Source organism: Hordeum vulgare, chromosome 5H (assembly GCF_904849725.1).
Source record: "Hordeum vulgare subsp. vulgare chromosome 5H, MorexV3_pseudomolecules_assembly, whole genome shotgun sequence".
Taxonomy (NCBI): Eukaryota; Viridiplantae; Streptophyta; class Magnoliopsida; order Poales; family Poaceae; genus Hordeum; species Hordeum vulgare.
Window position 1 is genome coordinate 88,376,536 of NC_058522.1, and position 23,748 is coordinate 88,400,283.

General features: G+C 40.6%; 1 protein-coding gene across 3 annotated transcripts; it reads right to left on the reverse strand.

The window, feature by feature from the left end:
* Nucleotides 1-5,684: 5,684 nt before the first annotated feature.
* LOC123394929 (factor of DNA methylation 1-like) lies at nt 5,685-13,941 on the reverse strand. 3 transcript variants are annotated; one of them, XM_045089818.1, is made up of 9 exons: nt 13,741-13,941; nt 13,365-13,420; nt 11,372-11,554; nt 10,522-10,778; nt 9,925-10,083; nt 9,359-9,571; nt 8,993-9,240; nt 6,289-6,334; nt 5,685-6,051 (listed from the first exon to the last, which is right to left on the reverse strand). In XM_045089818.1, the coding sequence occupies exons 3-8, from the start codon at nt 11,547-11,549 to the stop codon at nt 6,328-6,330; spliced, it is 1,062 nt and encodes a 353-aa protein (XP_044945753.1). In that variant the 5' UTR covers nt 11,550-11,554; nt 13,365-13,420; nt 13,741-13,941; the 3' UTR covers nt 5,685-6,051; nt 6,289-6,327. The 3 variants fall into 3 exon arrangements, with proteins under 3 accessions (XP_044945753.1, XP_044945751.1, XP_044945752.1); XM_045089816.1 differs by having other exon boundaries at nt 5,685-6,083; XM_045089817.1 differs by lacking the exon at nt 13,365-13,420 and having other exon boundaries at nt 5,685-6,083; nt 13,741-13,933.
* Between the last annotated feature and the right edge of the window lie 9,807 nt (nt 13,942-23,748).

Below are 23,748 nucleotides of genomic sequence, written 5' to 3' on the forward strand. Positions count from 1 at the left end.
TAGTTGATCGAACAAACTGTTTGATCGGTAAAATTCCATGTCCTCGCGCTGATCTGTATGCTTTTGGAGGCGTGGATCTAGGCGGCGGCAGGATCTTAGTTCTCTGGAAGGGTTGCGGTTGAACCGTGGTAAAATTCCTCACCAGGAGTGAGATCAAGGAGATGGGTCGCAAAGGCACTATTGATGAAGCTGATGTGCAAGATCTGCTGGCCTTGAGAGATGAATTCGGCAACCTACAAAAGGACAATTCTGTGCTGCGAGCAGATGTGTCAAAACTGCAGGCTGACATGCACTCCATAGATGCTAAGCAAGGTGATATCTCTTTGCATGTTGGCAGCATAGAAAATGCAGTGTTAGATCTGAGTAAGAAACTATCTAGCATCAGTTTAGTGTTGCAAAACATAGTTCCACCTGGTGGAACAGCTGTGGGTACTGTGCATCCAGCTAGTTCTAGCCAGACAGTGAGATCCCCTACTCTGCATCAGGAGAATTTGCAAGAGCAACAAACCAGAAATGAGATATTGAGGAAGCAGTTGGAGCTAGAGAAACAAAAAACAAAATAGTTTGAAGAGATTCAGACACAAAACTTACCTCCATTGAAAGTGCACAGACAGACTGTTCCTCCTGGCTATGATAATCAGCAGAGAAATGAGAATGCTAGTGCTATGGGTACTCCTGTCACTGCAAGAGATGGAGGTCAAGCCCCTGTTTTCAACAGATTTTACCAAGGTAATAGAGATAGGAAAATGTGGCAGGGTTATTATAGAACTTATGAGCTGGACATGCAAGCTCAATTCATGAAGTAATTAACCAAAGGCCCTAAAATGGAATTTCCTAAGTTTGATGGAACAGATCATGTTGGATGGATCGGGCAATGCAACAAATACTTTCAGATGTCTGCAGCTCCAGAGGAATATAAGGTTTCACTTGCTCAGCTGTACATTGTTGGTGATGCTGATACTTGGCTCAGAAGATCTGGTATCCTGAAGAAACAGTTGAGCTGGAAATAGTTTGGAGCTGAATTAGTCAAAAGATTTTCTGCACAAGGATCTTATGATCTAACACAGAAATTTAAGTCTGCCAAGCAAGGAAGTAGCACTGTTGCTGAATATACTAAACTGTTTGAAGATCTAATGGCTGATATACAGGAAGAAAACCCTGAGTTGAATGAACTCTGGTTTGTGAGATGTTTTGTGAATGGATTAAGGGATGGAATTAAATTTCAAGTCAGGCCTTTAAGACCACAAACACTCACTGATGCTTATTGGTTAGCTAGGGATGTTGAACCTTGTCATCCTCCTGTTTCAACTTGGACCAAGAAGAACAATGTTCCTTACTCTAATTTCTACAACAGGCCTAATACAAGCAGTACTGTGGGCAAACAAGTAGCTACTACTTCAGTGGCTACTGTGACAACAAATCCACCAAAGTCTAATGAGAGCTACCAAAGGATTAGGAAACTTGGAGAATGCTGGAGATGTGGAGATAAATGGGTTCATGGACACAAGTGTAAGTTAGTTTCTAGTCTACACATGATGCAACAAGAGGCAGGGGAACAATTAGCACAGGAGCTGGAAGAAAATTCCAATCAGGAACAACCTGAAGTTCTTTCTGAAGGAGAACAAGCCATGTTCATATCTGCTTTTGCTATGGGACAGCAACTCACTGTGCCTACACCCACAGTCATCATACACATTAATGGAAAAAGAGCAGTGGCTTTACTTGATTCTGGTAGTACATCATCCTTTTTAAATCAGGACTTTGCAGTAAAAGCAAACTGTCAACTAGTCCCAGTTAAACCCAGACTGATAGTTGTAGCAGGAGGAGGAACACTAGTATCTGAAGCAGTGATACCACAATGTACATTTCAATTGGGCAAGTTGAAGCTACAACACGGTTTCAGATCTATCTCTCTCCATAGTCATGATGCTATCCTAGGTTATGACTGGTTTACAGTTGTAAGTCTAGTAGCATTTGATATACCAAAACAGTTATTCAGCTTTACAGTTAAAGGACAGCAGACAGTGACTACTGCCATGTTTACTAATGCTGAAAGTCTGAAAGAAGTTAAAGCAGAGAAAATGGATAAACTGTTAGACAAAGGAGTGGAAGTGTTTTTAGTGCAAATCAACAACATTATGATGAATGCACCAGAAGGTTGCAAAACCCCTCCCCAAGTACAGAAATTGCTTCTAGAGTATGTTGATCTCTTTGAGGAACCAAAAAGTCTTCCTCCTCACAGGGCTTTGGATCATACAATTCCATTAATTCCGGGGGCTAATCCTCCTCAAGTCAGACCTTACAGAGTACCACATCATCAGAAACAGGAAATGGAAGATCAAATCAAAAAGTTGTTAGCTGCTCATTTTATCAGACATAGCGAAAGTCCTTATGTAGCTCCTGTCATACTTGTGAAGAAAAAGGATGGTTCCATGAGACTCGGTACTGATTTCAGAAGATTGAATGCTCTAACAGTTAAAAACAAGTTCCCAATTCCTGTCATTTAAGATCTATTGGATGAACTACATGGAGCTACATATTTTTCCAAGTTGGATCTGAGGTCTGGCTACCACCAAATAAGAATGAACCCTCAGGATATTCCCGAAACTGCTTTTAGAACTTTTCTAGGGCATTTTGAATACTTAGTCATGCCTTTTGGTCTGTCCAATGCACCTGGCACATTTCAGGAATTAATGAACACTATTTTTGCACCTCATTTGAGAAAATTTGTGCTAGTTTTCTTTGATGATATATTGATCTTCAGTAAGAATCTCAAAGAACACTTGGAACATATCAAAATAGTGCTGGAAACATTAAAAACTCACAGTCTTTTTGCTAATTTTGTCCAAATGTGTATTTGCTGCTCAACAAGTGGAATACTTGGGACATGTGATTTCTGCAGAAGGAGTAGAAACAAACCCTAAGAAAATATCTGCAATTGCTGAATGGCCTACTCCTGATACAATTACTAAACTCAGAAGTTTCTTAGGATTGGCTGGTTACTACAGAAGGTTCATTAAAGGATATGGAGTAATTTGCAGACCCCTTCATGATGTGCTAAAGAAAGGAAAATTTTCCTGGCAGGTAGCTCAAGATGCAGCTTTCAAACAATTGCAAGAAGCACTCATCTCTGCTCTAGTACTAGCACTGCCTGATTTCAGCAAACCATTTGTGTTAGAAACTGATGCTTCGGGAAAAGGAATATGAGCTGTTTTGATGCAAGAAGGCAGGCCAATATCTTACTATAGTTCTGCTCTTTGTCCTAGAAATGCTGCTCTATCAACATATGAGAAAGAAGCTCTGCCTATTTTAGAAGCTCTTAAGAGATGGAGACACTACCTGTTGGGCAATGACTTGACAATCAAGACTGATCAACAATCTCTGAAGTTTATCACTGATCAAAAACTTACTGAGGGCATACAGCACAAATTGATGATGAAACTGTTAGAATTCAATTTCACAATTCAGTACAAAAAGGGAGTTTTTAACAAGGTGGCAGATGCTCTATCTAGAGTACTTCCTGGCTGTATGGCAATATCAGTAGCTACTCCCACTTGGGCACAGGATCTGGTAGATAGTTACCAACAGGATACAGACAGTAAAGCACTGTTGGAAAGATTGTCGTTACAAAAAGATCAAACTAATTCTGATTATACACTGCATTCAGGTATCATCAGATTCAAGGGAAAAAATTTGGTAGGTAACATCCCTACACTAAGGCAGAAGTTACTATCAGCTTTACACAGTTCACCAGTAGGGGGACACTCTGGAAATAGAGCCACTTATCAAAGAGTTAAACATATATTTTATTGGCCTGGTTTAAAGAAATCAATGGAGGAATTTATTGCTTCTTGTCCCATATGCCAGAAAGCTAAACATGAGAATTGTCTCCAACCTGGACTGTTAGATCCTCTGCCAGTAGCAGATTTAGCTTGGCAACATATATCCATGGATTTTATTGAAGGATTACCAGTATCAAAAGGATATGATGTGATCATGGTAGTGGTAGACAGATTCACTAAGTATGCATATTTTATCCCTTTAGCACATCCTTACACTGTCTTGAGTGTGGCCCAAGCATTTGTGGAACAGATAATCAGGTTACATGGTCCTCCCAAGTTGATCATATGTGACAGGGACGGGATATTCACTAGCAAATTGTGGAAGGACATTTTTGCTGCTTTGAAAGTGGAATTGAGATACAGCACAACTTATCATCCACAAACTGATGGCCAAACAGAGAGAATCAACCAGTGTCTGGAAACTTATCTCAGATGTATGACTACTACTGCTCCTAGTAAATGGTTTTCTTGGCTGTCTTTGGCAGAATTCTGGTACAATTTCACATATCATACTAGTCTAAAGATGTCTTCATTCCAAGCATTATATGGTTACCGTCCCCCAATGATCACTGAACTGGCTATACCTGGGCCAGATGATGCAGAAGCACAAGACTTCTTAACAATTAAGCAACAGATGCTAGAGCAACTCAGACACAATTTAGTGGTATCCCAGAACAGGATGAAGAAATATGCTGATTTAAAATGAGCGGCAAGATCATTCCAAGTAGGAGAAATGGTATATTTGAAAATGGCTCCTTATAGGTTGGCAGCATTTGGTTTCAGAGGAGCTCTCAAATTACAAAACAAATTTTATGGCCCTTTCATCATCATACAAAAGATTGGCAAATCTGCTTACAAGTTACAATTTCCAGATCATGTCAAGATTCACCGAGTCTTTCAGCCAGCTCAAGAAACATGTGGGATCTCACTCTATTCCTAGTCCTAATTTATCAATGGTACATGATGATGGTTCAATCAAGATGGGTCCTGCTGCAGTTCTTCAGGTTCGACAGATCCCCAGACATAACATTCCTGTAGTCAAATGGCAAGTGCAATGGGAAAACCTGTCACCAGCAGAAGCTACGTGGGAAGATGTTGATTTCATCAAATACACCTTCCCGGAATTCTTCAAGACGACGACATCACAATGGCGCCAAGACTTAAACACGCCGTGAGGACACATCGTGTCTAAGGAGGGAGCAATGTCAGGACCATCTTCAGAAGAACACTGCATTTCGTCAGGTAACACTTCGTCATTCGACAGTTACCCAACGGCTGTGAGCGTAGCTCATACGAAGACGCGTACCAGCCGTTGGATGTTTCCTATTCACCGTCCATTGTCGTATTTACTGTTTCTGTTGTTGCCGTTGTCTCCCTGTTAGTTACCGCAGTAAAACTCTGTCATATAAAGCAAGCCGGGCTGTGGCTGAGCTGGTCATTGATTTTCCATGTGAGTTGCTTTAAGCAAACGAATATTCGCTGTAGATCAATACACCTCCGATCGGAGCCAAACTTTCCCCTTCTTTCTCGCAAGAACACCACCTATTTGAGCTAAACTTTCCCCTTCTTTCTCGCAAGAACACCACCTATTTGGCTCTCGGGTCTTGACACCGTACCACCACCAATATGCTCGGCAACTAAAATAGCTGTGGCCCTTGCAAAAAAAGGTGCACGCTATGCGTCATATGGCTCATCTTTTGCAAAGACCGGCCCGGCAGGCAGCCATTTGATGGCATTTGGAGCCATTGGATCGTATCACCGTCGTCGCTGCCATCCAACATCGTCAAACCAGTTACTGAATTGTGTTTGCTCAAAAATAGCCACAAAAGCTTAGACAAACAGTAAAACAGGCAAGAGATCATTTAAACGGCTAGTTTAATGGATGTCGTTTGCAGTGCAGCACGACAGTGCAACGATGCAAAAGTTGCCGGCATCAGACATCAAGCTTTACAGTTCAAAGCAATCTAGGTACCGCTGAATTGCTGCTGGAGAGTCTAGAAGAACACTGAAACCTAAAATACGACGGGCAAAAGAGCTGCTTGCGTTAATCTATTTTAAGGTTCCAGGTAGTTAGGTAGTACTAAACGATCTCATAACACACGGATCATGACAATGTTCTGCCAGACGATCAGCTGCGGTTTCATTCTTCGACAAAATCAGACTCTCCAGCCTTCAGTTCTTCACCATAGGTTTGCTACTTCTACTGCCCCTGTTTCCAAAATGGAGTCGGATACGACAGACCTAGTTAGAAAACAGGACAATGACATCAGCTAAGGCAATTATGACTACACTGTTATAGTGGTTACCATGAGATATATTGTTTACTTTTAATATTTTCATGCAACATCAGCTAGGTTCATGCTTTTCCTTCAGAAAATTGCCTTCTCAAAATTCATAGGGTCCAGAATTACTAGGATATAAAGTGATTCAAAGTACAGTCGATCACCTTCATGTTGTTGCACCAGCCTGCCTTGCTCCTACAAAGTCAGTTCCTGCATACAGCAAGAGATGTCTTTAAAATATATTTAAGGCCTATATAAAATCTAACTTTATGAGTCGTAGACTCATTCACATTAACTTATGGTAAATGCTTCCATCCGGCGCGCCGGCCAAATCGTTCAGCCGGTGCACGCGGCCCGCGTGCCTCGCTGGCAGCCATGCAACATTTTTTTAATCCGATTTGCTGTGCTTCAAACGTTTGTCATTTTGCTACATTTTGCCCATTTAAAAAGTTGCATCCATGGTTGGTTGCAACTTGAATTTGTTGGTTTTTTGCTATAACCGGCGTTTTGACTTTTGCTGCAACCGTTCACTAAAAAAGTTGCATACACGTTCACGTAGATATTTGCTACAACCGGCGTTTGACTTTTGCTACCACGCATCATCAGCTTCGTTTTTTTTGCTACGATCACGTAGATATATTTTTTTTGCTACAATTTTTTTTTGTTGCAACCGTTGACGAAAATTGCTGCATCGCGCTGAAATTTGCTGCATCGAGGAAAAATTGTTGCATGGATAGATCTAACAGTCCCCCTCGCAGATCTGACGGTCGCAGCGCGACCGGCACGAGCGTTCGCGCCGACGCGTAGTACTGCCCTTAACTTATTCAAAAGATCTCGCACATTCATGGTACTGCAGGGGAACGGGAAAAAGTACCGCCCCGCGTCGCCCCCACTAGGGCGACTCGGGCGGCGCCCAAACCCTCCTCCACTCCCTCGGTCGCCGTCGGGGGACGTCGCCGGGCAACGCTCGGGGGCCGACGGCGGTGGCGGAGGCATCCCTCTCTCCCACGTCTCCAGGGGTGGTGCGGGGCCCTGCACGCGCGGAGGCATGGCCGATCTGCGGAGCAACGGTGATGGCTGCGTCGACGGCGGCGATGGTCGTCCCTGCCTCGGGCAACGGTGGCTGCAGGCACGTCGGCTGGACGGTCATGGGCAGCAGCGTGCGGCGGCTGGCCTGGTTCGGATGGCGGCGACGGGCTATGCTGCAGCGGCGCGTCATCCGGCTTCAGATCAGGCGGCGTCGAGGGCCTGGTGGATTGCTCGACGCCCTCCGATCAGATCTATTCTGGCCGGTGCAGCCGGCAGTGGTGGTCATCTCCTTCGTCGGATGTGGTCGGCCTAAGGCTAGGTGGTTGGATCTCGTGATCCGTCATCCAGTCCCGGCTGCGAGTCGGGAAGACATAGTTGCCGATGAAAACCGAGCCGATGGCGGCGTTCTGCGTCGTTACCTTGATGAAGACATCGTCGTGTAACTACTGTTGACCCACTCGTGATGCTCAGGGGAAACCCTAAGATCTGATCGTCAGATCGGACGATGACGACACTACGGTGTCGTGCCTCTCTTGGAAGCATCGTTTCTGGAGCAGCGCTGGATGACAGAGGAAGGCGGTGGAGCGGCTTCGTCTTGATCAGAGCTTCGGTGGAGATGTCAAGTCATGCTTGACCGACAGGTATTACGATGCGTCATGCCTGGTCGGCAGGTGCTACGCACGACAGATCTTTCCGAGCCTTCATGTCAGGATGGAAGAGCGCAGGACGGTGGCGCCGTGGTGGCGTCGACGGATGGACGGACTGGCAAGGGTGATACGGATCTCTCTCCTGAAGATGGGACAGTGGTTCGATGATGATGGCGACTTCTAAAATGTGTGCAAATGGTATACGATTTAGGTTTGTTGAACCATTTGTTGTTCCGATACGTTATAGGGATGGATCGGTGATGACAACGGTTTTTGATATGGAGAGTGAGAGCACTCAACATTATCATGTTTGTAGGTGTGAGTGGTGGCTTCGGGTGGCTTGATGTATGATCTTGTCAGACCTTTGTGGAATAATTAATAAAAATGGTTGTATGCATCGATTGATGCAAAGGCCGGGGGTTGAACCTCCTTTTCTAAAAAAAAAAAAAAAAAAAAAAATCATGGTACTGCACAAAGTCTTAATTTAGCTGCATGAACAAATATTTGTTGAAGAATGTGATTATGTGTACTATACAAGGAAACAAGAGATACTAAATTACGTAACAAAGACATGTTCTCATCTCTATCTTTGTATAGAGCACATATGGCAATTTTTCCACAATTTGTTACATTTACATGTACCTAAGTTTAACATTTCTATAGCATCATGATTTTTGGCATAATTTCTGGAAGCACAAAAGTTTACAAACTCATGGAAGGGTAAATGTGGACATAGGTTCATATAAGATTTTCATTTAATACAAATCAGCTACTATGAATCATGCGAGATCTAATTAGTAGTCCCTCCGTTCCTAAATATAAGTCTTTTTAGAGGTTTCACTAGGGACTACATACGGATGTATATAGACATACTTTATAGCATAGATTACTCATTTTGCTTCGTATGTAGCCCCTAGTAAAATCTGTAAAAAGACTTATATTTAGGAACCGAGGGTGTACGTATTAGAAGGCCAAAAATGTTTTGACTTTCTCAGCTGCTAAAGGATACTAGTATGCATTGCCATTTCTCACAAGCATCAAAATCTATGAATACCATTATGGCGTTCCAATTAGTACTAATGTTTCTGTTTTAAATTATACACAAAAAGATTTTAGCCAAAAATCAAAGGACAGTCTATACGGAGCAGAAGATTCTTACTTGAAAACACATGTTAAGCTCGTATGGTCATACCTGCGAGTTGGAATCGCCCTGCCTCTCAGACTGCTCAGACGCTTCACTTGGTAGCACATGTACTCAACACTTTCACTGCGAGTGGCCTTTCTGTCCTCCTTGTAATTCCAAATCACGGGTATGATGGCTCTGTCAGTCAGCCTGCCACATTCTTCAATTTCCACCAAACAATTCACCACAGCCTTGTACACCTCTTCACCCCATTCAGCACGTAGCTCTAGCAGATCGGCATCATCGACATCAATCTCCTAATCACACAAAAAGTAGTAAGATCTCATAAATTATCATCTCCACCAAATGACGAGGGACGCAGGCTAATGGTCTGTAAAAGAACTTTGAGATTCAGACAAGATGGTGCTGTAGTACCTTAGGGATACCTTCATCCATGACAATTTTGGAGGGATTCCACTCTGGGTTCAGCAGCTGCTTCTGCCAAAAGTTGTGCAACTCAGAAGCTTTCGCTGAAGCTTCTTCTGGAGGCAGCTTATTAAGGCATGCCTGTTGGAAGGGCTTGTCGCTCAATTGGCCTATGTTCTTTATTGCAATCTTCCGTGATGCAGCACTAATATACATGAATCCCTGGAGCACAAGATCTTTTCAATATTCCACCTCGTGTCCATTTTTCAACAGAACAGTTAAAATGGTGTGACCAAACTAGCCATGGTTAGCCATGGAGCTACGAGCAAATATGACATACTTCGCAAAGAATGGCTAAGTAATCTTCAATTAGGATTTTCAGTTTTTTTATTAGGCATTTTCTTTCTTTATTAGGTATTTATTCTTTTATCTTCTTGTACATTTTACTGCTTCTGGTTATTACGTATTAATAAAAACTGCAGTTTGGCTTTCCCCACTGCTTGCCATATTAAAAAAAGAGTTAAAACATGATCAGAATGCCTGCAGAATCTAATGTCAGCAGAGGGTGACCGAACCTTCATCAGCTCAGAATCTATATCAGAAAGTGCGTTTTTAGCATTCTCAAGCTCAGTGCTTAAACCTTGATCAGGATTGTCCATAACAGCATACTCATCAGCAACTTCACCATTGCCATCAGATTCTCGTGTCCGTTTATGCATTGATCTTGTATGCACCTGCTTCCACAGTGACATATGCTATCAGTACAATGTAAACCAGGCAGGTAAAAAATGAAATTAAAAAAACAAAGCTAGACAAGACTCACTGCAAAATAGTAAATATGGTTTATTCTGTGCATAAAGATTCATCGGGCATTGCATGGTGCTGACAAACACACGTACACAATAAAATGGGAAATTTTATACTAGTTTAGCAGTCAATGACCCAATGAAATGTAACTACTCGAGCGACCCTACTGTAAATAAAGATCCACATAGATCAACCGCAGGTAATAAACTGAAGAACTGATCAAGAAGTCAATACACGAAAGAACGATCAAGATGCTAAACTGTAATATTCAATTTGCACAGCGGTAGTGTCCCTCTAATTCATACAACACAGCAAGTATTAGTGTTCAGCATGTTTTTCCAATTGCTCCAAGGAAAAATACTCACTCTTCTAGACTGGCTACTCTGAAGAACACTTCCCTCCAGTGCCAGTAGTGGATTGCTCGACTCCCTTGCTGCGAGCTGTTCCTTAAGAGATTCAATCTCTGCTGCCTGTTTTTCATTCTTTGTTTTCAGTTCAGCGATCAGTTTGTCCTTTTCAGCGACCAGGTTGTCCTTTTCAGTGATCAGTTTGTCCTTTTCAGCGACCAGCTTGCCCTTCTCAGTGATCAGTTTGTCCTTTTCAGCGACCAGTTGCCCCGTCGCTGTTCATAGTACCAAAAAGGATAGAACAAAGCTCAGTTTAGTTTTATAGGATTATCTTTTGGTTTGGTTGACAATAAAAGTTCAAGTGTGAAGTATCAGTGCTATTTTTTGTATAGCTTAAGGTAGTAAACTACTTCCCCTGTCGTAATTAGATGACGTCCTAGAATGCATACAGTCCAAACATTTCTAACTGTAACTCTCACCATGTCAAAACTTATTTAGTATCGTTATTTTGAAAATAATACTATTAGACCAGTAAGAGAAAATACATTTGTAATATCACAAATTTACAAATTTCTATTAGCAAATTCATATGAAAAATATAGAAAAGTTGCATACCAGAGACCATGTCCATGCACAAACCATATTTTTAACAAACAGATTGGATTATTGTGTTTCTGATGATCCTATTATGTCATGGCAACATAATTCATCTCTTGTCGAACGATCTTCTTATGTAGCAATAACACAGTATTAATAACTATCCTTGTCACAGTAGTAGCAATTATGAGTGCTTCAAATTTATCATCTAGATGGTTGTTATTACATCCTAAAGGATATGAGAATTCCTACAAAACACAAGGGTATTTACTATTCTGTTCTAGCTGAAGCTTTGCTTTTTCCTCCATGACACAGTGAAGCGCATCACTGATCCTAACGTAGTCCAAGTAGGCATTCTTGTGGAACTCCACCCTGGAGTGAAGATTAGAAGCCAACACATCAGAGCTTGCAGGCAAATGATGTGCGCCTCCTGTCTCATTCTCAGCCATATAGCCTGCAAGTGGACCTATAAAATATCAGAATATAGATCCATTTGGGTTTAATTTATTAACCAATTATTGCGGAAACCAGCAACCTATACATCCGTGGTCAGGGGTTAGAAGCAGTATACAATCTTTACTGTCCCCAGAACTTAAGTATCATTATTCCACTAAATTTAACGAGATGGCACTTTTTTCCTTTTGCACTTTTATTCTTCATCCACGCAAAACTTTCTTTGATACAAGTTCATCATGTGCAAAAATAATAACTACCAGTTGCCAATGGATTACCTATTTTATTTTTGAGTGAATTCCACTTTTTACCCTGCAGTTGTATATTTGTGATACTAATTATCCCACCGAGTGGAAATTCATCTAGAATCTAGAATACCCCTTATGGAAGCTTTGAATCCTCATTTTCTGATGTGTGTCCATCATTTTTTTTCGATAAAGGGAATTTATTACTTAAGAGTTTTAAGCATTACACCCGGCCTTTGCATACCAAGGATGCACACAGCCAACAAGTATAGGGGTTCACTAGTACACAAACTGAAAATAAAGCATGGCGGACTACATATGAGAATTTGTGAAGCCGCCTAAGAGGGTGGTAGATCAATCCGGAGACTATGTTGCCATCCATGCCGGGAAAATAACTCCTTGGCCGCTGCCTCCAAACGAACGCCACCTCCAAAAACAAGTCTCGATGCTGCGCACGCTGCACCTTATGTTGCATGATGTGTGTCCATCATGCAAGTGTGAGATGACGCCCGGGGTCCAAATATATGTGGACGATGACAAGGAATGGAACAAATGGACAAGAGAAGTCTGGACATGATCGTCAATGATGCCCTCCGATCTTTACAGATTTTTTTGTGAATCATTGACACAACATGCTGATCCTATCTAACATAAACAAGGGACGTGCAAAACTGGGGGAAAATCATGCTAATAATCTCCAAAATCTGATATTTTGATGGAAGTTCCACTAAGTGGGGTAATATCTGTCACAAATGTACAACTACAGGGTAAAAAGTGGAATTCACTCTTTATTTTTTGCAACAGACCAATGAATTACCTAAAGAGGGAAATAAAGGTAATTGAAGTATTATCCAATGTGTCATTTCTTGTTCATGAATCTTAGTTTTACTAACCCATTTGTCTGCATACTCCAAATATAAAAGGAAAATTAAATAGTATTAGCTGAAATCTAAAACATGCATGAAGTCAATGTACTCTTAAATCGATAAATGTGCAAGTTGCATCAACCCAAATCAATGCACCCCAAAGTGGTTTGCAAGAAAGAAAACAACATGCGAGCAACACCCTTTTATGCCCTATATATCAAACAGAGGGTGACGGCCTTTTATGCAAATTCAACAACAAAAAACAACAAAAGTGGAAGATCAAAGGGGAGATGGGGACATCCTTTTCCTCACTGAACAAGCAGCGTGGAAAATTTAGGACTACCAATCTAAAGGGAAGCAGGTATATCTAAACAAGCAGTATGTTACTAACTGAAGACTTCTTTCAATCCGCCACTTTAATTCTAGGAGAAAACAGATGTAACCACAATGCTTCCATATCGAATCTGTTTTTTTTTTCAAAATGTTTTCTTCTGTAGCCGAGTAGCCGGGAGTACCAAATACTAATAAGAGGAAAATAGGGATCGTGCTTCTTTATTTTACCTCTTCTAGTTGAAATAGCAATAGTTACGACTTACAACATCAAAATTTATCATGATAAACATTGACAAACTCCCCATCCCAGAAATATGACTTTTCTCAACTAAAAAGAAATACGAACAAGTTACAGGGGGGACGTCACCTCGGCAGGAGAAGTAAAACCTATTTGTTGGATGCAACAGCGCCCCCTTAACAGATCTACAAAGGGGGGAATCAAGCAGGTCAATAAAGGATAGAAAGGGGAGTAGGCAAGTATTGCAGCATACTGCAAATTTGGAATGTAGCTTGAAGAAGAAATGCAGGCAGAAAATCTGCGTTGGCCAAGAACAAATGGGATGGAACTATGAAGAACAGAGCGAAACGAAGAGCGTCCATTTACTGTTTTCTTGGAAGAAATGACATCTCTCCTTTTTTGCAGTGGGAAAGAACAAAATCAACCGAAAAGGAGAGCCAAAAATACCGAACAATATCAGGAAAAATGTCAGCTTCCGAAAACACCAGTCAAATCTGCAACTAACCGGATGGAATCGAGTATCTCTGTCGATTCCTCACGGCAAAGACTAGAGAGCTTTGGGGTTACTTGCTTTCTTCGTTTTCCTGGATGGATTGGTAAATGCGGGGGGTGTGGGCAGGGGGTTAATGGCAAGCAGCGTCTGAGGCAAGCAAAGAGCGGGGGTAGAGATACTACTCCACTAGTGGGCAGCGAGGGCGGTGCGTTCAGCTTGATGGGACAACAGGGGTGCGTACTTCTTTTTGTTTCTGAGCCGAAGAGCCAGAGCACGCGGGGAGAGGGAGAGACGTGCGCGTAGGCCGTAGGGGCAGAGATTGTGGGACTGTTTATATTGTGATTATCTTTCCAAAATGCCTTTCGGAGCTAGGCCTTTATGAAGACCGTTTTAAAAAAATACTAAAATTTATATATTTAAAAAAATGAAAAAAATACAGATGTGTAAACTTTTAGGACAAAATACATAGAAATTAGGATTGTGCAAAAAAGATAAATCTAAATTTTTTTAACGCATGATACTATTCATCCTTAAAGTTAAGAAAATTGTATTTTTTGTACATATCGCATTTAAAGATATTTTATCCTAAATTTTTGCACATATATACATTTTATCCTTGTATAATTGTATATATTTTTACAGAATATTTTGAAGTTAAAAAGTTTAAATTTTGATTTTTTTCAAATATAAAAGGCTTCATGAAGCTTGATCACCAAAATGCCCTACTCGCTCTCTTTGCCATATATTGCCACATTATTTTTGTCATACTTGTTACATTTTTCTTATTTGAGTTGTTTAAATTGTTAGCCACAACTTGGCTTGTTTACGGGATTTTGTCACACTTTTTGTGTCTATGACATGTGGGGTTAAAAAAATCTTAATTTAGTGTAGCTAAAACCAAACACACATCTAATTTGATCAAACTTGCCTAAGATGAGATGTGGCAAAGTGTGACAAGGTGTGGCCGGAAACCAAACAACCCCTTTCTCATCTCGCGCAGGGCAGCAAGTGATCGTTGCTCTCATCTCACGCTCAAAAAATTAAGATGCTCAAGTCTCTATCAACTCCAACGTGCCGACCTAAATGGGGGCGGGTTTTGTCCTTTTTCGTTTGAATCGACTCGTCCGACTTCTTCTACGTTTGGGTCTGTCATGTGCCAACCGACCGTTTCAATTCTCGTCCACGCAGAAAACAATATGTATTTTAAAAGACCCATGGCAATAGATCATGTCAGCGGCCATGCCATCGCCTAGAGTTCATGCCTGCGCCATGACAGCGGTCGACATGCATGTCGGCCTCCAAAAAAAGCATGCAGTTCATGCTGGCGCACTTGCCAACGGTCGGCACACATGCCAGCACACAAAGAGGGACGAGAGTTCAACCACGCCATCTCGACCGTGGTCATGCCGACACACTTGTTGACATATAAAAAAAGATGGCGCGCTCCGTCACGGATCACTCGTCATTGAATTTGAGCATGTGAGCATGCATTTTCCCGAACCAAGGCCTCTTTCTCGGTGACACCGTGCTCAATTCCACCTTAATGATCTCCACCCCCTTTGCCATGCAAGCGAATGCCACTTTTTTTGCTTTGGTCTTGGCATTGGTAGCCTTGACCTCGAGCATCTTCCTTTGCTTCTCCTCCTCCATCTCAAGCCTCTTCTTTTGTATCTCTAAGAAGGCCTTCATTTGCTCTTCTTTGTCTTGCGGGTGCTTCTCCTCCCTTGTCTCCTTCTTGATCATCATGCCTTCCAAAGTTGCATGCAAGGCAATCGGCGTTGCATCACGCTTGTCCTCTTTCTTGGAGTTAGTCTTTCCCTGCGGTCGCAACTTATCTCCCTCACCATGGTCCTCGATGGCTTCTTTCCCTCCACGCCCCCTCAAGGCGGCATATTGCGCCTTGAACTTCTCGTCCTCATTAATGACCATTCAACGATGGGTGAGGTTGAACGACTTGTTCCCATGTTGGGTCTTGAATGCTTCTAAAGCTTGGAATGCCTACAAATGAAGAGCATCCAAACATATAGGAAAATGGGCGAAAACGAAGATGGATGCATGTATACCATGTCTTTCATGCCGAGGCCACTCATGGTACATCCCCCAAACCTCTCAAGGGTGGTACAAAACTCATTGCACTCTTGTTGTATCACTGATAAACCACAAGTATAGGGAATCATAACCGTCTTCAAGGGAAGTAGTTTACCCAAATTTGTTGATTCGACACAAGAGGAGCCAAAGAATATTTATTGGTCTTAACATCTGAGAGTTAATTCAACCACACTCACTGTATCCTCTCTAGCAAAAGTTTAGTAGCAAAGCACAACAACAGTGGTAATTGTAATAGTAACAATAGTAGCAGCATGTAGTGATTGTAACAGTAGCAGTAGAGATAGTAACTTAGCAAGATTCAGTATATGAATAACGTAGGCCATGGATCAACGATGGATAAATATGGATGGCATTCATCATGTAACAGTTACATACTAGAGCGACATAGAACTACCTCCAATTCATCAATATAATATAGGCAACTTGAGAATAACCCGCTTAGCATGGAAGATACCGACCACCCCATCGCTCCATTAGTGGTACGAGCACAAAGAACATATGTTTATTTGAATATTTAGAGGTGGCACATGCATATTTACTTGGAATGGCAGGGTAATACCGTATATAGGTAGGTATGGTGGACTCATTTGGCATAACTTGGGTTTAGGAGTTTGGATGCACAAGCAGTATTTCCGCTTAGTACACGTGAAGGCTAGTAATAGATTGAGAATCAACCAACTAGAGAGCAAAAACGTGCATAATCATGCATTGAGAATAATTAACATTGAACATTAGCATGAGTAGGATATGGACACTCTGAATTCAAATATCATGAAGGCTACATTGATTTTGAATCAACTACATGTTTGCACATGGGCCAAGTCAAGCCGCTCGAACTACTCACAAGGAAATACCATACTACCATACCACATCATGACCATTTTTATGCATGTTGACACATAAGATAAACCATTATCCACTCCTAGCTACTTAAGCACGACATGAGCAACTATAATCTCTAACTAACATCATAAACATGTTTACTCATAATATATTGAATCAAGATCGAACGAGGTAAACATATTTACAAAAATGAGGAACAAGAAGAGTTCATACCAGCTTCCTTTACCATGATCACTTCATCAAATATCTCTAGTATTGCCTTTCACTTGCATGACCCAATGATGTGATAATAATAATAGTGCAAGTGTGTCATTAACTAAGCTGGAATTTGCAAAACAGTTTATGCAAAGGAGAAGACAAGGTAATGTTGGCTCTTTTGTTGGATTAACAATAATGCATACGAGAACCATTCAACATTTTCATTGTGGCCTTATCCTTTCAATGACTCGATAAAAAGGAAAGAATTTCAGAGAAACACACTAAATTTTTTTTGGAGTTTTTGTTTTTTCCGAAGAAAGCAAATAGACAAAAAGAAAAGCAAGAACAAGAATTTTTTTTACACGGGAAAGCTCCCAACACGCAAAGGAAATCTTTTGGGGTTTTCTTTTAATACTACAAACAAACTAAACACGAAATAAAAACAAAAAAGAAACAAGAAATATTTCTGGATTTTTGAAGTTTTTCAAACACACAAGAAGAAGGCGAAAACTAAAGCTAACATGGATATACAATAAAAGAGTATGAACATCGACAATTATTATGAAATGTGTGAACATGAATGTAATGTCGGTGAGAAATACGTACACCCCCAAGCTTAGGCTTTTTCCTAGCTTGGTGATCACCATGACTGGTCTGGATAATAATCAAAGTGATAGCTTGTAGAGGCGTTCCAAGTTGCCTCGTCAGCCAAGCGAGCAGCCTCCACAGCTGCATTGTGCTCTTGCGCTTCGTTCGTATGAACGTAATATCTCCATTTGTTCTGAAAATCAAAGAGAGTAGGCGCAGGCAAAATAACATAGACATGTTATATTTATCAAATATTAAGTATACTCATAACCCTGGGCACCATCCTTAAAAACTCATGGCGTTGCATGGCTTCAAAATCTAAATATCTTTCAGGCAGCATAGGGTCATTAAATCGAAGTGAAACTCCTAGTTTTGGAGCTATACGGGAAGCATAAACTCCTCCATACAAGTCACCATTACCCGTGTTTAGATGCAGTCTTCGAGCAACAATTGCCCCAAGGTTATATTGTTTAATACCCATTACCGCAGTGTAAATGATGCTTAGGTGAGGGGCACACAGTGCTCTACAATCTTGCTTAACCACAATACATTTCCCATTAAATAATGCAAAGTAGCGGATAGAGGGAAATTGGATACTGTTTATTGTAGCCTGCATCACTCCTCCATCCTCTCCCACGCAAAGGCTCTCAAGGAACATACTACAATAATATTTTAGTGGTTTTTCAAGTGAGCCCCAATATGGAAGTTTTCATGCATCACAAAATTCTTCTAGATTCATACTGGAATAGTTACCGTAGAGATTAAACAATACTCTAGAAGTACATGCATGCTATTGAAACATTTGTGTGAATTAATGTGTAAGATCATAGTGTTGGATGTACTTATCTGTGAGGAAGTTGGTGAGGTCGGTATTATAAATATATTGACCAAATTCCTCCTTAATACTTGTACCTCTCATGAACTCATCACATGACCAACGACGTGATTTGGCATGAGCCATGATTGTCAAACTTTCTCTAGGTTCAACAAATGCCTTTCTTGTAGAGCTCTCGCTTGACGACTCGCTCAAAGTATGTCTCCTTGAGGAGCCCCTCCTAAAGAAACTCATCTTCCTATGAAAAATTTCTGATTTTTTTGGGCCACAAAATCATGTCAATAAAACTTAGTAAGATTGATAGAGACTACTTATATAGATGCCTAGAGGCCATATCAAGCATTACCACTACTTGAGACTCAAAGAATTCAACATGCAAGCTCATTTTCAGTAGCAAGAAGTGCAAAAAAATGCAAAATATAAACCACTAAATCAAAAACTAATTGGAGCAATGGGAGAGTCACATACCAAGGAGCAATTCCTCCAAAAAACTTCGAAAATGGAGTTCCCAACAAGGAGATCGAAAATCTCAGGTTGCAAGAACATGAGAGAGAGAGAGAGAGACTACGATTTTTTCCTCGAGGTAGGAGAAGACATGGGCTAAATAGATAAGTTAGGGTGGACATGTGGGCCCCACAAGCTATTAGGGCGTGCCTAGGGATGGTGGGCGCGCCCTCTTGGCTTGTGGCCCACAGGTGCATCTTATATATTTCAGAAAAAAATCATGTTATATTTTTGCGGCATTCTCAGACTTTTTATTTTCAAGTCATTTTTATTACACATGAAATTCAGCAAACCGGGAACTCATGGCATTTTAATTTGTTTAACTAAAAATAACATAGAGTAAACTAACGATACATAGATTTGTGCTTACTAAATTCATCAACCCCATGCCTTTCAAAAATGATCTATTAATAAGGTTGATCAAGTCTTATTAATAACCGTTTTCGATTGACATGAAACCGAAGAATTTTCATATAACACTAAGTTACCTCAATGGGTATTTGCATATCCCGAACAATAAGAATATCATATTTCTTCTTGAAAGCACGGAGGGGAAATTTAAACCCTCCAATAGTGATTGTGGCAATTTGCTCAATGGTATTAATAGTATTGACCGATGATTGCTTCTTCAGAAAGTGCATTGTGTGTTGTTTACCATTGACATGAAAAGTAACCTTGCTCTTGTTGAAATTAGTAATAAAACGTGCAATATTTAAAAAGGTTCCACCAAGGATAATCGAGATGTTGTCTTCCTCGGGCATCTGAAGAATAACAAAGTCTGTCAAGATCGTAACATTTGCAACCACAACAGGAACATCTTCACAAGTTCCTATAGGTATAACAGTGAATTTATTAGGCATTTGCAAAGATATATCAGTAGGTGTAAGATTATTTAAATTAAGTCTTTTATATAAAGAGGAAGGCATAACACTAACACCGGCTCCTAGATCACATAAAGAAGTTTTAACATAACTTCGCTTAATGGAGCAAGGTATTGTGGGTATACCAGGGTCTCCCAATTTCTTAGGCACTCGACCATCAAAAGAATAATTAGTAAGCATGGTGGAAATTTCAGTTTCAGGTATCTTTCTTTTGTTGGTAATAATGTCCATTAATATTTAGCATATGGAGGCATCTTCAAAATATCAGTCAATCGAGTGCACAAAAAGTCATGTCTAATCATTTCAACAAAGTGTTCAAACTCCTCCTCGTCCTTACTCTTAGAAGGCTTATGAGGGAATGGTTTGGGTTTTTCAACCCATGGCTCTCTTTCCTTACCATCATTTCTAGCATCAAGGTCTTTCTTCTCATAACATTTATTTTTAGGATGTGGGTTCTCAAGATCTTCAGAAGGTTATATTTCCACATCATTGTCATGTTATTTATTATTATATGGTTGAGCATCCAAGTGAACATCGTTGTTATTATTATCATTCTCATTACCATTAAGTGCATGTTCACTACCAGATTGTGTCTCAACATAAAAAATAGAAACATCATTATGATTCTCAGCACGTTTTTCTATAAGAGGTTCACTAGAAGCATGCAAAGTCCTATCATTTTATTATTTTTATTTCTCTTTGTAGTTGGACTAGGTGCATCATAATTAATTCTCTCAGATACTTGTTCAATTCTTTTTGGACGACCTTTAGGATAAAGAGGTTCGTGAGTCATTCTACCTCCTGTAGTCGTTACCCTAACAACATGGTCATTCATGTTATCATTTAATTCAACAATCAAATCATTATGTGACTTGGCAACTTGGTCTAGTTGAGTGTGAACCATAGAAGCATGTTTAACTAGACCTCTAACATCATTAGCAATTATAAATATCAAGTCAGTCAAGCAATCTATCATCATAGAATTACATTGTAATTGACCTTTAACATAATTATTGAAATTCTCTTGCTTGACAATGTAATTATCAAATTCATCCATGCATTGACTAGGAGTTTTAGTATAAGGTACATCACTTTCATTAAATCAATGGAGAGAACTTACCTCTACTACCTGGGTAGGGGTATCAATTCCATGTATTTCTTTGATAGGTGGTAAGTTCTTGACATCTTTAGTTTTAATACCTTTTTCTTTCATAGATCTTTTGGCTTGTTGCATATCTTCACGACCGAGGAATAGAATCCCTCTCTTTTTCTAAATAGGTTCCGACGGTGGTTCGGGCAGTGTCCAATTATCAACATTTTGCAATATGTTATTCAATAATTCTTTGGCTTGTCCAAAGTATGTTCCGTGAAAACACAACCAACACAACTATCTAGGTAATCCCTAGGAGCATGAGTTATTCTATTATAAAAGATATCAACTACTTCATTTTTCTCAAGAGGATGACCAGGCAAAGATCTAAGTAACTGAAGAATCCTCCCCCAAGCTTGAGGGAGATTCTCTTCTTCAGTTTGCACAAAGTTAAATATTTCCTATAAGGCAGTGTTTTTATAAGAAGGAAAATATTTTTCTGAGGAGTAATATATCACATCATGGGGGCTGCGCACACAACGAGGGCAAGAGTGAGGAACCTTTTTTAGCATCACCTTTTAGCAAAAAAGGAAAAAAACTTAAGGAATAATAATAGCACATATTTTCCTCATGATTAAACAAAGTGGCAATATCATTTAATTTACTGAGGTGTTCCACAACAGTTTAAGTTTCATAACCATTCAAAGGATCTGATTCTACTATAGTAATTAACTCAGATCAACAGAGAATTCATAATCCTTATCAGTAACGAATATAGGAGATGTAGCAAATTTAGGATCATGTTTCATTTTCTCCATCATAATTTTTTCTTTCAGTTTGCATAGCAGTTTCTTATAATCATCTCTATCATTACAAGCACAAAAGTCTCTAGCTATCTCCTCATGCATAACATAACCCTCAGGTACATCAGACAACTCATACTATTAGGAGAGCTAGGCATAATAGGTGATTCATAGTCTTCTCAATTTCAACATTTTCAGTTTCTAAGGATCTAGCAATATGAGCATCAAGCAATTAATCAAGTGGCACAGATTTATTTTTATCAAGCATAAAAGTAGCATCATCATAAGTTTCATGAATTTCAGAGGTAGCATCATCAAGTAATTGCAACATATCATAACGAGCATCAAGTGGTGGTGTCATAAGTTGATTCAAAACAGTAGGTGAACCAAAAGCAGAGCTAGATGGCATGTCCTTACCTCCCCTCGTCTTAGAGGGTACAATCTTGGTTCTATTATCTTTCAAATTCTTCATAGTGGCAATTGGATATCCTTGAGTGAACACAATATATAAAGCTATTGATAGGATGTGGATGTCCCCTAGAAGGGGGGTGAATAGGCGCTTTAAAATAATTATGGTTTAGGCTTGAATAAATGCAGAATAAAACTAACGTTTAATTAGTCAAGAACAAAGCTAAAACAAGTAGGCTCACCTATGTGCACCAATAACTTATGCTAAGCAAGATAAAGAACTAAGTGATAGCAAGATATATAACAAGAAACAACATGGATATCACAAAGTAAAGTGCATAAGTAAAGGGTTCGAGTAAGAGATAACCGAGGCATACAGAGACGACGATGTATCCCGAAGCTCACACCCTTGCGGATGCTAATTTCCATTTGGAGCGGTGTGGAGGCACAATGCTCCCCAAGAAGCCACTAGGGCCGCTGTAATCTCCTCACGCCTACGCACAATGCAAGACGTCGTGATTCCACTAAGGGACCCTTGAGGGCGGACATTGAACCTGTAAAACACAAGGTTGGGGCAATCTCCACAACTTAATTGGAGGCTCCCAACAACACGATGAAGCTTCACCATGATGGAATATGGCTTCGAGGTAACCTGAAATGCTCACGACAATCTCCACAACCTAATTGGAGACCCTGATGCTTTCGCGGAGCTTTACACCATAATGGTTGAGCTCCCAGGCACCACCAACCGTCTAGGGCACCAAGGCGCCCAAGAGTAACAATCTCTAGGGTTCTCAAACACCGAAGAGTAATAGGATTCTCAAACTTCACTTCCACGTATCACCGTGGAGAACTCAAACCTATGCACCAAATGCAATGGCAAGGGCGCACAAAGTGCCGAGGTCCTTATCTCTCAAATCTCACCACAACAACTAATGCTACGAAAGAAAATGAGAGGAAGAACGAACAAGAACACGAAGAACTCCAAGATCAAGATCCAATGGGTTCCCCTCACAAAGAGGAGAAAGTGATTGGTGGAAATGTGGATCTAGATCTCCTCTCTCTTTTCCCTCAAGAACTAGCAAGAAAATTGGAGGGATTGAGAGTTAGCAAGCTTGAAGAAGGTCAATAATGGGGGAAGAACACGAGCTCAAGAGTTAGGGATCATTGGGGAAGAAGGACCCCTTAAATAACCCCAAAATCCAACCGTTATGCCCACAAGTCATGCTCAAGCGGTACAACCTCTTAGCACGGTCAAGACAGCCCAATGAGACAGAAAAACATGAATGGTAGTTCTGCGAGAGAGGTAGTACCACTCGGGGGAGAGGTAGTACCACTTGAGAGGTACTAATGCTTGGGGAGAGGTAGTACCGCTTGAGAGGTACTACCGCTCTCTACTACCACTCTGCTACCGCTCAAGCAGATTGGACACGAGAGGAATAAAATAAGCAGAAGTGGAAGCGGTAATGGTTACCGGAAGTACCACCTAAGAGGTATTACCGCTCGGGGGAGAGGTAGTACCGCTTTAGGGGTACTATCGCTCTCTACTATCGCTTAAACAGTACTTCAGCCCAAGCAAAACTGAAACTGACATAACTTTCGCATACGAACTCCGAAATGAGCACATTCAAGCTTGTTAGATAGATGACAACAAGTACTATCAAGCAATGGAGAATAAATTCTAGTGATATAGAGACGTGAAATCTCTATGAATAAAGAACCAGCAAAAACGCCAACATCGAAAACATCATAGAAAAAGCA